This window comes from Cyclopterus lumpus, chromosome 21, assembly GCF_009769545.1.
Source record: "Cyclopterus lumpus isolate fCycLum1 chromosome 21, fCycLum1.pri, whole genome shotgun sequence".
Lineage (NCBI taxonomy): Eukaryota > Metazoa > Chordata > Actinopteri > Perciformes > Cyclopteridae > Cyclopterus > Cyclopterus lumpus.
The window spans coordinates 8,371,130-8,385,257 of NC_046986.1; the positions used below are offsets into that span (position 1 = coordinate 8,371,130).

The following is a 14,128-nucleotide window of genomic DNA, read 5'->3' on the forward strand; positions in this document are numbered from 1 at the left end:
ATGTTGGATCACAGGACCAGAGCTGCTATAAATACAGCGCTGGCTGACGACGCTGAAATGAGTCGGAAGAGGGCAGAGTGATAGTAGGAGGGCTTTTTCCGTCTCTCTCTCTCTCTCTCACTCCGGCATTCACCTTGTTTCCACCAATAAGCCCAATGAGCCGAGTGGGCCCCGCCCACTGTCGGTGTGTGTAGTTTTTCCTCCTCCTTCCCCGTTTTTTTTTCTTTTTTCTTCCTCCTTTTACAACAGGACTGGATGTGTAGATCGTCACATGTTGTTTCCCCCCTCTTTCCTCCGGACACGAGCAGACATGTGCTATTTATTTCTCAGCTGTGGGGAGAAGAAGACGAACGCTCGCGCAGCTCGCGCTCTGGAAATAGAGGATTAAAACATAAAAAGCGCGTCGTTTCTTTTAATTTGTCCCCCCTTTTCTTGTTGCAAACTCGAGGAGAGAGAGAGAGGAAGAGGAAGGAAGCATTGTGTCGGGGAGAAGCGAAAGGACACGAGAATGGCGAGTCCGCCACACACGGGAGAGCCGCCTTTATTACCCGGTAACACCAACGTAAACAACGCGATTAAGAAATGCGGATATCTAAAGAAGCAGAAACACGGACACAAGCGCTTTTTCATCCTCAAGGAGCCGAGCGAAGGGCTCCCTGCCCGGCTGGAGTACTACGAGAGCGAGAAGAAATGGAGAAACAAATCGGCCCCGAAGAGGGTGATTCCTCTGGACTGCTGTCTCAACATCAACAAGAGAGCGGACGCGAAGCACAAATATCTCATCGCTCTTTACACCAAGGACGAGTACTTCGCCGTGGCGGCGGAGAGCGAGCAGGAGCAGGAGAGCTGGCACCGGGTGCTCACGGATTTAATGGCCGAGGGGAAAGTGTACGACGGCTCCGCGGCGTCCAACTCCGCGTCCTCGCTGGTCGGCTTCGACGAGGCGAGCTACGGGGTGATCACGCCGGTCGCCGCCGCCTACAAAGAAATGTGGCAAGTCAACCTGAAATCCAAAGGCTTGGGCCAGAGCAGGCATCTGATCGGGGTGTACAGGCTCTGCCTCTCCAGCCGCACGATCAGCTTCGTGAAGCTGAACTCGGAGGTCGCCTCCGTCATTTTACAGCTGATGAATATCCGGAGGTGCGGCCATTCGGACAGCTTTTTCTTCATCGAGGTTGGCCGATCCGCAGCCACGGGTCCCGGGGAGTTTTGGATGCAGGCTGACGACTCCGTGGTGGCGCAAAACATCCACGAAACTATCTTGGAGGCGATGAAAGCCATGAAGGAGCTGTCGGAGTTCCGTCCGCGCAGCAAAAGCCAGTCGTCTGGGACGAACCCCATCTCCGTTCCCACGCGGAGGCACCTGAACAATCTCCCCCCCAGCCAGACCGGGCTCCCCCGGCGGTCGCGCACCGACAGCATGGCCATGACTTCTCCTGTGAGCAAATTTTCCTCCTGTCGAATACGCACGGCCAGCGAGGGCGATGGCACCATGGCACGCCCCATGTCGGTGACTGGAAGCCCCCTAAGCCCAGGGGTCCACCGGACCCTCCTGACCAGATCTCACACCATTTCAATGCGCCCTTGTCGGACATTTGAATCCTCTTCCCTCCAGCACAGTAAGTCCATGTCTATGCCCCTATCTCCTACCCCACCCCTGACCACCCCTAGCCTGGGCAATCTCTCTTCCTGCCAAGACAGCGGTGCGCCTCGGCCCTCCAGCTGCAGTGCCTCCTTCTCAGGCTCCCCCAGTGATGCAGGCTTCATATCGTGTGAGGAGTACGGCTCCAGCCCCGCAGACGCGCGGGACCCGAGGTTACTGCTCACCTTACGCAGCAACACTCCCGAGTCCCTCAAAGCTGACACTCCGCCCTCCCGGGACGGCAGTGAGCTTGAGGGCTACATGGTGATGGAGCGGCAGAATGGTTACCGCCGGTTATCAGAGCTGGACAAGGTTTACCGAAAGCGAACATACTCCCTTACTACCCCCCGCCAGCAAAGAGGTCCCCCCCAAGTATCTTCAGCCTCTCTCGATGAGTACACTCTCATGAGGGCCACTTACAACAGTGGAATCCAGTCTTCTCGGAGGTGTCACACCGCCTCCCCTAAAGGCATGTATCCTGAGGATTACAGGGATGTTCAGATCAGCGTTAGCGGTCTCCAAGGTGACAGTGGCTATATGCCCATGATGCCAGGTATGTCACCACAGACACCGTGGTCCAAGCACGACCTCTATATGCCCATGAGCCCCATGTGTGTTTCTGCGCCGAAGCAGATCATCAACCCCCGTTCACACTCTTCAGCGGGGCTGGCCCCACACACCGACTCCCCCGGGAGTGTTTCTCTGGAGGACAGTGGCTATATGCGGATGTGGTGTGGAACCAAGATGTCGGTGGAGAGCGCTGATGGAAAGCTCACCAATGGAGAGTACTTGAACATGTCTCCCGTTGACCCCCTGGTGTCTCTCACACCCCCAGACTACATTCTCAGTCCTCCAGGCGGAGATCTCCACCCCCACCCACATCACAAACAGCCTTATTCTTACAGCTCTTTACCACGCTCACTTAAAGGCCAGTTGCAGCGCAATGGGTCCACAGACAAAGACCAGTATGTGGTGATGTGTTTACAGAGACAACGGATAGAAGAGGAGTCCAACTATTGTCCTGTCACTCCAGGAGGCTCTCCGGGGGCACCAAGCACCCCCGCTCCTGCCCCATCTCCTCTCAGAGTGGCTCGGGTAGATGGAGGTCTGGTACACCGGAGCCGGGTGTGTCGGCCCACCCGCCTGGCTCTGGAATCCCTCAGAACACTACCATGTATGAGCGAACACCCGCTTCCCTCAGAGCCACGCAGCCCTGGAGAGTACATAAACATAGACTATAGTAGTGCTGCTTCCAACCTGCTTGCATCTACAGTGTCAGCAAGTTTGGAGTCCTCTGTGAGTTTAATGTGTGCAGAGAGGGGATCGCTTCCACTCTCAGACTATGCTAATATTGACGTCAGTTCCCCGGGTCACCTTGGTTCACAACAACCCAAGGGTTCCCCCCCTCCAGGGTGCCTAAACCACACGCCTGAAGTCTTGATGTGCCCTAATCTGGTGAACGCCCAAGGAGAAGAGAAAAAAAGCACAGAGAGACCGGCCGAGGAGAGGGGGATGGTAGAGGAATATCCTCTCCAACAGCAGGTGAGCCTGGTGTGTCAGTCTGCTCCAGTCAAGGATGACTACACTGAGATGACTTTCAGTCCTGCTGCCCCTCTACCTGCTCTCTGCATCACTGATGATGCTCCCCTCCCCACCAGCCCCACTGCCTGTGTCCAGAGACTCAGCCTCGAGAGCGGCATTGTGAACGGGGTGCCCTCCGTGAAAGGGGACTCATTTCTCCTGGGGGGTCCTTCGTTATCGCTCACCCTTGTGGATCCACACGGAGGGGCCAAAGTAATCCGGGCTGACCCTCAGGGGCGTCGGCGGCACAGTTCTGAGACCTTCTCCTCCACCACCACTGTCACACCAGTGTGCCCATCCTTTGCTCATGACACCAAACGGCACAACTCTGCCTCTGTGGAGAATGTATCCCACGCGGTTTGCAGCTCTGAGGGTTCAGACGAGGACTACGGCAGCAACAGCCCCATGTGCAGGGAGATGTCAGCCGGTTATCAAAATGGACTGAACTACATTGCCTTAAACTTGATGGAGGGAAACCTTGGAGGATGCAGGTTAGGAGGCTGTGATGGACTCTTGAGTTTCAAGACGACGGCCTGTGGCTGCAAGGGGGGCATGAATGGTTTCAACACGAGCCCCTACGCCAGCATGGGATTCAAGGAGACAGCCACTGCTGTGAAAGGTGAGTGTTTCCATATCTGCCACACCAATTCATTCATTCAGTAAGCCTTCATTCATGAAGGGAGTGGTGTCGAGGCTTAGGAGTAGGATAGAGCTCCGCCTCGGGGCTACTCTTCTCTGCAGAGATAGGCTCCTCGTTGCTAAGCAGCACTTCTGAGCTAATTTCCATTTCAAGTTGAGAATAATGGTTATTTTTTTCAGAACATACTGCAAAAACCCAGCTTTATTTGTGTTTATAGTGTAGCCCATATTCATCGCACTGACTGGATTCAACCCACTGACTACATACAAATACATTAAGCCAACATACAGTGTTGTATTTCTGGATATCTCTAGGCTATTTGAACATTGCCCTTTTTATATTCGCCTAATCATCACACTTCTTACTGCTGTTCAACTATCCCTGTTTACATACACGCTGTGTGCATAATTCATTCAGTCTGAAAGGCTACGAGAGGAAATAAAGTAGTTGTGAGCATTGCTGTTGGGTGTAGACTGCGATGTTTAGATAGGATTAGTCTCTTATTCGTCACACCCATGACACATTGACGAATCTTGAGGCTGTTCGCATGGTCTTTGATCCGCGTCAACCTGCATGGATATTGGGAAATATTGCTTTCCAAATAAAAGCTGATCTCGTTCAAGAGAAACGGCACCTGTATTTCAATTCACTTGACTTGAATGGATTTTATTTTGTAACCATTTTATTTTGAAAGCTATGGCCGGACTTGTTACACTTTATCTTGGCTCGCTTGATGCTGCTGCTGTTGTATGTATGTGTGTGTGTGTGTGTGTGTGTGTGTTTGTGTGAATGGTCTGCTCTGGTCTCCCCCCTCAGTGACGCAGTTTTATTCCACGTCCACTAGTCTGATCCAGTGACGCATGCAACACTGCACATGATGCGCACATGGGAGTAGCTAAAACCGTCAGAGAATAAGACTACGTCTTTATTTGTCATTTTATAACCGTGAATTGCAGTTTTTATGTCCGAATAAGCAACCGTTGTTGCCTTTCCCATCATTTTGCCAGCGTGGCTTTTCAGGCATCTCTAGATGGTAGGGATTATTTTCCGGGGCATGTCTGTTCGAACAGAAAATACACAGGGATCATCGTGAGTCAGAAGGGCAGTGTTCCCGATGGGGAAACACAAGAGTTTAATTGCTGTTTGTGGTTTCACAACCAAGTCGTCCCGCTTTGTCTCCCGTTGGCTCTCATGCTGCCAGCATGGGGCTTGGTGCAAGTCATCGTGTTACCCAGAAAAACAAGTGAGTCAGTTGTTTATCAATTGTCAGGTACTGGGTTTCAGGACTGGAATGTGAGCAGTGTGCAAAGGTTGCTGGGAGAGGTGAATGCTGCCTTGTTTTTCTAACCTGGTGGGATGGACTCAGAGAGGAGGGTGGGGGTTTAGAGGATTCGTTCTTTTTTTTTTCCTACCGTGAGCAACTTCACAAAACACCCAGAAGAAAACATTTTACACAGGAAAAGGGCACTCACTAATGTTTTGTATAAACACATATGACGGGTACCTGACTGTGAACCCTCACACTTATTGACCAATCACTTCACCGGGTCCAGTTACAGGGCTCAAATATTGAATCTTTGCACCACAATGGAGACGTTTCTCCAAGGTTACGGGAGCGTTAGGGAGGAGGAAAGAGGGAGCCGAGGAACAATGGTGAAAGATGCATGACTTGTTTTGTTTTTCATGTACAACAGAGTAGACAATTGAGCTGTCGGGAGGGGGAGGAGTAAGAAGGAAAGGAAGAAAAGAAACGCAGAGAGCGATAAAGATCAGTGTCTTTCCGGTAAGAGTTGGCCGTTGCTACTGCATTTCGGGTTACATAAGCCCTAACTAATAAACAAACATCCTTGTGAATTCAAGTCAATGGCTCTGCTCTTTGATCAAGGATGTGACCAATGTGGCATGTCATTGATACTCTCACACAAAACACACTTCTGTTGCTCGTGTGCGAGAGGGAAAAAGAGGGCATGACTGTTTACTACAGGGTGGCAGGCTCTACCACATTCTCTCTTTACCACTGACTGAACTAGTTACATCCGGTGCATCAATTTGAAACGGGAACAGCAGGAAGTCAAATCCATTGTTTGAAGTTATCGCGGAGAGATGGAATAGTTGAGTCCGTTAGTGGAGAGGTTACACTGTTGTTTGGGTTTTGGCCCTGACATGACTGGCTGGGAGAGGGGAGGCATTGGGGCCAGAGAGGAGGGGGCTGTTTAGCTTTCAGTGCACGCCTTCTGGCCCCATCGACAATGTCAGTTACTTGACCTTTGAACTAGTGTATGTGTGAGGGACTCTGAGCGGGGGTGGGGGGGTTATTGCCATCAGGACAATAAGGAAAAAAACAAACCAGGAGGCGTGTGTACAATTTTTTTAAATTTTTATACAACTTCTTACTCCCATTCTCTGGCTGTCCTCATCGCACCTCTCCTTTTTTAGAGTAGATCTCTCACAACACTTCTCTTTTCTCCATTAAAGCCGCTTAATCGTCCTCCTATCGCCTGCTTCTCCCACTTCGGTCCTCCTCTGTCTAATGTATCGCTCTCTGGCTTCGCGGTGCAGACGGGGGGGGGGGAGGAGAAGACTCACACTCTCCATGCCTTTCATTTGTGGGTCCAGGCTGCCTCACCACCACCAACACCACCCGAACACACACACGCACTCATTCCCACTTTGTCTGTGCGTCTTCTTCTTCTTCTTCTTCTTCTGTGTGCGCACATTTGCACAGCCATCAGCAGATGGTGGAAGGAGGGTGTGTGTGTGTGTGTGGGGGGGGGGGGGGGTCAGGGGTTTTGCACCTGCCCTCCCAAGCAGTGCTCACTGGTTATCAGGCCCTTCAGAGGAGAGTGACAATACGCTAATGACTGGCCACCATCTGCCACAACAACAACAGGGAGAAGGTGGGGGTGTGGCAAGGCATTTTCAAGAAGCCACACCCCCCTCCCACACACACACACACACACACACACACACACACCTTCTCTACACTTGTGTTTTTCCCGTTGTTATCTGACCTCAGTGTACGTTGGCTTTTCACACTAGAGGCCATAGAGGGCTGTCTAACGATGCATTACATAATTAGCTAATCATATCTGATCAGAGCCAGTAACAAGACTCTCACTCCTCTTGCTGCTTGGTTTAACTCGCACTGCCAACAACAATGACATCCACTCTATATCCATATTCCAACTAGAAGGAGCTTATTTCTCTTTTTGATGACTGATTTATCGTTTAAAAAAAAACTAAACTGTTGGATTGATGAAGCAATTATAGTCAAATAATACTAATAGTTGCAGCCCTTGAAATGTCTTTTGTTGTGAATCAGGAGCTGGCTGATAAACAATAAAAACAATGTATGCAAGAAGGAACCATAGAGATATACAGTGTGTGTGTGTGTGTGTGTATATATATTCACGTTTTGATATTTGACAGAAAAGCACATGAATACGAGAGTTTGGGGACGAATCATCACAATATGAACTGTAGAAAGTACATTTCTTTAGTTGAATAATACGGTTAGGTTTTAGTTGTGCGGTGCATGAGCCTATTTTAAGCCTATTTTAAGCCTAGAACAATTACCTTGATTATGTGATTACATACTTCATTTTCAGGAACATTCAGTCTTTGTCCTCACCTGTTTTGTACACCCCTCCCCCACCGGTACACACACAAACAAAGCACTCCTGGCCGTCTGATACATAACTCTTTGAGTAAAGTAGGGCGGGATGTTCCAGTCCTAGATGAGGGAAAAAAAAAAAGTCAAACATCCATATCCTCAATTTAGCTTGGAGTTAAGAAGGATTACATTCACTTCAGGATTAGACATTGTTGAGTGGCTTGTTTTGTCGAGATGGCTGAGGAAGAGATGGAGCGTCTGTGTGTGATATGAGTGCACGTGTCATATATTACTTGCACATAACGGGTCTTATGGCTTCAGGACGATTTAAGATTAGCTCTCAACTGGGAGGATTTGCTGCTTTTCTTGCTCATGATGATATATATTTTTTTTTACCCTGTTGGTCAGATTCAACAAAACATTTCAATTCAACAACTTTGCCTCCTGATAACTCAGATTTTATTCTGAGGGGGAAAAAGCCACGCTATCATTGCAAAACGGTTTAAAGACGAGATGGGAATGAAATGATTGTCTGGAAAGAGCCAGCAGGATAACAGAGTCAACAGTGGTTGTTGTTGTTTTGCTGGTTCAATCAAAGGTGTGGGAGGTCAGAGGTGAAGAGTCCAGTGTTGGTTCCTAGGAGCACTATCAGGGAGGAGCCAGCGGGGCAGGAATGTAAACAAAGCACACCTGAGCCTGCTGATCTGCAGGAAGAAACCCGCTCGCAACATCCGTTTTGTGGCTTGCAGAAGCTCATTTTCTCGCGTACCTCACAAAGCTCTTTTGTTGCTGTTCAGAAATACAGTTGGAGAAGTTTCCACATAAGCTCATTAATTTATAACACGGAACTACTCGAGCAGGTGATGCGTCAGCAGACATGGGGGCGTGTTTACGCAGAGAGGCTGCTAGTGTGTGTGTGTTTTTCCTAATCCTCAATGGAGCATGTCTAAATTTAGCCTGCGAGATCTAAATAAATAATGAACAGAGCTTGATTGTGGAGGGGAGGGGTGTGTGCATGTGCTCCAAAAAGAGGAGGCGCTAGGAGCCTTTTGGGTTCATTTCCCCCACTGGACAAATGCTTCCTTCTATCAACCCCACCCCCAAATCTCTCAGCTCGCCCACAGTTTTCTCCAATCAGCATGTGTTTGAATAGCAGTGTGTGTGTGTGTGTGTGTGTGTGTGGTGAGCCTCCATAGCGGCACATTGTCTTGTTGCACTATTGGGTGTTCGTACAATAATAATGCTAAAGTTATATGTACATGGCTACACCTGGTTGCTATTCTAAGCCGTTGGTGATTCAATTCTCCTTCCCGGCACATCGGAGTGATTATCACTCAAGTGTCTTCCTCTCTAGGCCGATGCCCGGCCCAACCCCCCCAGAAACACACACACACACACACACACACACACACACACACACACACACACACACACACACACACACAGATTGTTATGGACCAGCGGTCCCATGATCTCACTGCATTCCCAGTCCTCTCTGTCAGGTTGATTCTGTTACTGTGGTTTTTCCAACCCCGGTGTTTTCTATTTTCTTCTGCCCAATGGAGAGACGACTAAGAGAGGCTAAGCCGGCACAGGTAGCCTCAGGAGGAAAGTCAGCTATTTCATCTTTCAAATGAACTCAGTTGTTCCATATTTTTGCACGTCAGACATCCCGAGGATCTGTGGAAACGCACCATCCTATTCAGATTTTTATTTATTTTTTCCCACTGTGATGTTTTGGACATCAGTAAGTGTCGTGTCAAGTGTCTATAAAGCCTAAGTGTTGACATCAGCCTCGGATTTTCCTTTACAGCATGTATGTATAGGCCAAAGACAAAGAACAGATGTGTGTGTGTGTGTGTGTTTATGGAGGGAGTAGTTGAGGAGGGGGTAATAGTGAGGACTCTGAATGAAAGGTTTGTTTTAGAGAATGACCATCACATCCAGCTTTGTGAAAACAGCTCTTGTTCGTGGCTGGGGAAAAGGGAGAGGAGACGGCAAATGAGGGAAGAAATGAAGCCGTGTGTGTGTGTGTGTGTGTGCGTCAGCGTCAGCGTCAGCCAAGGCTTCCGCTCTCATTTGATAGCTCTGCATGCAAATGAAACCTCACAAACAAGTCCACCGGGGCAAGGGTCGGCACAGCTTTCCACTGGGAGAAATGTGACGCTGAAGACCCGGAGTTTATCGCATGTGAGAACCTGGCATTCTTTTGTTTATTTGACTTCAGTAGGTATGCAATCAAGAACACCTGTGTGGTTGTGTGTGTGTGTGTGTGTGTAAGAGAGAGTGTTTGTCGGTGTGTGTGGGAGTGTTGTTGCTGTATCTTTTGCCGTCATTGGAGACTGCCCTGTGTCAGCTGCACAGTGCTAAATGCCACTCTGTTTTTCCCTTGCCCTGAAAGCACCTGCCACTTCAGTGTCTACCAGCTGAGGGATACACACACACACACACACACACACACACACACACACACACACACACACACACACACACACACACACACACACACACACACACACACACACACACACACACACACACACACACACAAAGGCAAGCTGCTTGAAGAGCACTTTTTCCTTACTTGGTAACAGAGTGGGGGTGAACTCTCCCTCCCCCACTGTCTCAACTGCTCCATAATAAATCACATATACTGTATGTACACACACTTAACTTTAACCCTACATTTTTTTTTATTCAGTTAGATTAAACTTCATGTCTGTAAATCACATGACAAGAAACTCACGTGTGTTTCTTCCTCCTTGTTCTTCTTTCAGAATGAAGGCTACCCCTCTCCTCCCTTTCTTTCCAGCGAACGTAGGATTTCACTGCAGTCGAGAGACGAGGTTGCCACAGCGACAGCTGGACCGTGCGTTGCAGTCGATGGATGTCCTTTGACCTCTTTGCCGCCTTTGAGGGTCACGGGGAAGGCCATCACCATGGCAACACGGACACTTGACCCTTGCCCCACATTTTTCCTCCGCTTTTCTCGGCACCAAAACATTCAGGCCCTAATGCTGGTGTGGTACTAGATTACTTAACAAATAACAATAACTTAAACGGACTATTAACTCTAGATAGGTTACTATTTATCTCTGTGCATAGGCCTGCTAAATTATTCTGCAGTATAATGTTATTTTACTTATTTCTATTGTTATTATGACCATTCATACACTTTCAACTGGTCTTTTGGCTTCAACCAATAGTTACCAGATCCTTCACCTGAAAACCTGTGAACCAAACCTAGAGAGCAAAGTGTGCACACACACACATACACGCAAAAGAAAAACTTCATGCATACAGGTTACATATAATTATTTATTTATTTATCATGTATGTATGCATTTAATGAAGTGTGTGTGTGTGTGCACGTGTGTGTGTGTGTGTGAGAATTTTATACAGATTGTACTGCAAAAATAACTGGCATTTATGAACATATTTAATAATCAAAGTTAACATTTTGCTAACAAATAAAATAAAATACCTCAGCAAAACCCAGGTTGGTACAAATTCACACAATAGAAATCTATGAAATATTTATTTTCAGAGGTGAATGTTTTTTGTTGTTGTTTTTTTTTTTAAATCACCAATCCAAAGCCTTACTCAAGCCATCAGCCCCAATCTGATGGACCTTTTTAAGTTTGGACCTATAAACACGCAGTATATCAAAGATTGAACCGATCATCTTATAGACTGAATGTTCATTAGAGCCGAATGAGAGACAGCCTCTCTGAGATTAGGTTCTTCCTCTCCCCATCTAACATTTATGACAGGATTATGTATTAAAGATCCAGAGTAATATATTTATTAATATGCCTGAAATGGAGGATTCCTACACTAACAAGAGTATCGGAGGACTTTAGAGGAATACTTGACATTGCATTAAACCCCCCCAGATGCATGCAGGTGTCACATATCCAAACATTGCAGCATGAACCAGGTCCAACTCGACCTGCCCACCAGATCTGTGGCCTGTCTGAGCCCCAAGTCTCGGCACCTTTTTATACACTTTACCTACTCAGCCACTGTTCACCTGTGATATCCTGCACACCCACACGCCCTGCAGGAAGTTATGACCTGACAGGAAAAAGGGACCGGGGACATGAATGTTTGAAGTTGTTTATACAAAGTGACTCGACAGCTCAGAATCTTAAAAAAAAGTTTTTCTCACCTGATGCCTCATCGCGGAGCTCTGTCACGCCGCGTGGTTGGCCCCCCCTCCCCCCGGCGTTTGCAGGCAGCGCCGGGGGGACCAACGTGCGAACGCAGTCCGACCGGCTGTTTTAATGAGCCGCTCGATAGCTTGACACCACTTTGAGCTAAGAGAGAGCCGGGCGGGACACGCCGGAGCTAATGCATGGTCTTGCACTTACAAACTATCCAGATTGTAACACAAGACACATTGAATGTAGTACTCGCTGTGTTCCGGGCTCGGAAACACGCAACCCGACAAACACCGCAGCGACTGCGACGACAACAACCACCACAACGACACATGCAGAGGTACTGAATCGAAAGCTGAGACGCAGATACAAGCCTCTCTTGATTCATTTGAATTCACTGGTACTTAACCGTGGCCTATATACTGTAAATAGTGACAGATAAATTACATTTAAGCAAAACGCTGAGAGACTTTGAGAGATGTTAAGTTAAATAACTTATGTTGTTTGTACTGTACATATTATGTGTTTGAGTGAACTTTCTGATACAACAAAAGCACTAATTAAGTTATAGGCTAACCGGTATGGTTTGGCTTAGATTTATTTTTAAACTGTCATGGGATAGTCTTGATGCCACTACGAGGACATTTTCTAACGCTGTAATTCTGAAGAAGAAAAAAAGATTTGAAGAGAAATCATCAATACTTCACAAAAATTAATTATTGTTATTTAGGTACAACGCAAATGGCATATATGCAATATTTACACTTTTGAAAAAAATTAGTTTACAAGACGTACCAAATGTATAAATACTGTTAATAATGTTTGTTAAACCTTAAAATCAGATTTTCTTGCTGTTTGTGCATTATTTTTCTCCAAATTTGAAATGAAAACTTTTTTTTTTGTGTTTGTTTTTTGCTAATCAAGCCTCTTGGTGTTTTGAGCAGTGTTTTTTGCATTTGGATAATGTTTCAAGTTTTTATTCGGCATCTAAAGGTTACGATGTGGGCTTATCTTGCTGTGTCTTTCATTGTGAATATTTCATATCTTGCATATTGTGATGCTACTAAGAGATGATAATTTAAAACTTAGTTCATTGCTTTAGATTGTATTGATTCTTTATAGACACATGCAATAAATAATGATGTTATTTAAGAAAGCCATTCGCCTCTGTTTCCGTTCTCCGCCCTCTTTCCTCTCCATCACATCACAAACAAGCCCTCGCTTTTCATCTTTTGATTTCAATAGGCACTCGCCGGAGCAGATGTTTCAATTCGGTTTCCTGCCTCTTTCATTAAGAAAACCCTCATGAGGAAAGAGAGGACACATCTAGATTATCTTCCACTTCCCATGTCCCTCCTTGTGTTTAAAGCCATGCTCCCTATTGAGCAAGAGTGCATTAGGAATTGGGTGTAGCTCTAACCTAGCGTTGCCTCCAGCATTAGCATCGCCTCGCTCCCAGTTCCCACCCCCAGCAATAGTAATTAGACCAGCGTGTTGAGACAGCCCCTGGAACTGGGAGGGAATAAATAATATTGTGGTAAGATTAGGATTGTTCCACCCGTAGCCATATGCTGTCAGATTATCCATTCTCACAGCCTTGCTAATTAAAATGGTAATTAATGCGAAGATATTGTTCTAAGTGTTCTTAGAGGGATGGGAGGGGGGCCTGGCTTTTAGGTTGCATGTGCTGGGGAAGGGATATGACTTGTTTCTGCTTAAATCTTAAGTATGTGAGCAGCGCAGATGGAAAGCGGCGGACGAGAACAGCTATAAAGAAGGGACAGTGGAGAAACGTGCAGGTCGACTGCCGTATAAGGGCAGAATGGTAGCCCGAAGGTAGTTCCCTTCCATGAGACAGATCTAGGAGGCTAATGAGAGAGCAGAATCAGAGATCAAAGCATGACATATTCCCTGTAAACCAAATCTCATCCATCACTGGTCTGCTCATTGCACCTGTTCTCCCCCTTGCTCCCGAAGTTTAATTAAAGACTCTAATTGATCTCATTAAATAGTAAAGAAGGGGTAGAGAGTACGCTGCAGGCCATTAGTCTCTCTGTCTGTCACCTCTATCCTTCACTGCTCACTGTCAAACACTGGTCAGGAGGAAAAGGACAATTATAATACCTGCGTTACTGTATTTTAAAAGAGATAAACAGAAGATAATGACTAGTCATAGCCTCCGTGTAACGTGCAATCACTGTTACAGTGAGATAATGCAAAGTCACACAGCGTGTGTGTGTGTGTGTGTGTGTATGTGTGTGTGCTTTTGAAAGGGTTTGTGCATGTCCCCCACAACAACAACAATCAGTCTTCAGTCGGTTTGTGCGCCCGGCCTCGGCCGTTGTGCAACATCTTTTCTAGAGTGCACTAGCAAGGCCACTTTGAACACAAATAGATAACAGACTGTAAACATACACACAAATACATGTATTTTTCTTTATAGCAGATGACTGAAGAGAATCCACGAGGGAAGACGTTACGCCCCTCCA

The 14,128-nt window shown here is 47.1% G+C and overlaps 1 protein-coding gene across 1 annotated transcript; it reads left to right on the forward strand.

Annotated features, from left to right (window-relative positions):
- Window positions 1-226: 226 nt before the first annotated feature.
- On the forward strand, window positions 227-12,795 carry irs2b (insulin receptor substrate 2b). The gene is made up of 2 exons (XM_034561237.1): window positions 227-3,842; window positions 10,254-12,795. Exons 1-2 carry the CDS (start codon window positions 509-511, stop codon window positions 10,256-10,258), a joined length of 3,339 nt encoding a protein of 1,112 aa, XP_034417128.1. The 5' UTR covers window positions 227-508; the 3' UTR covers window positions 10,259-12,795.
- The last annotated feature ends 1,333 nt before the right edge of the window (window positions 12,796-14,128 follow it).

Excerpts from the sequence above, each read along its gene's own strand:
- irs2b (XM_034561237.1), top strand. The coding sequence starts at position 509 with ATGGCGAGTCCGCCACACACGGGAGAGCCGCCTTTATTACCCGGTAAC.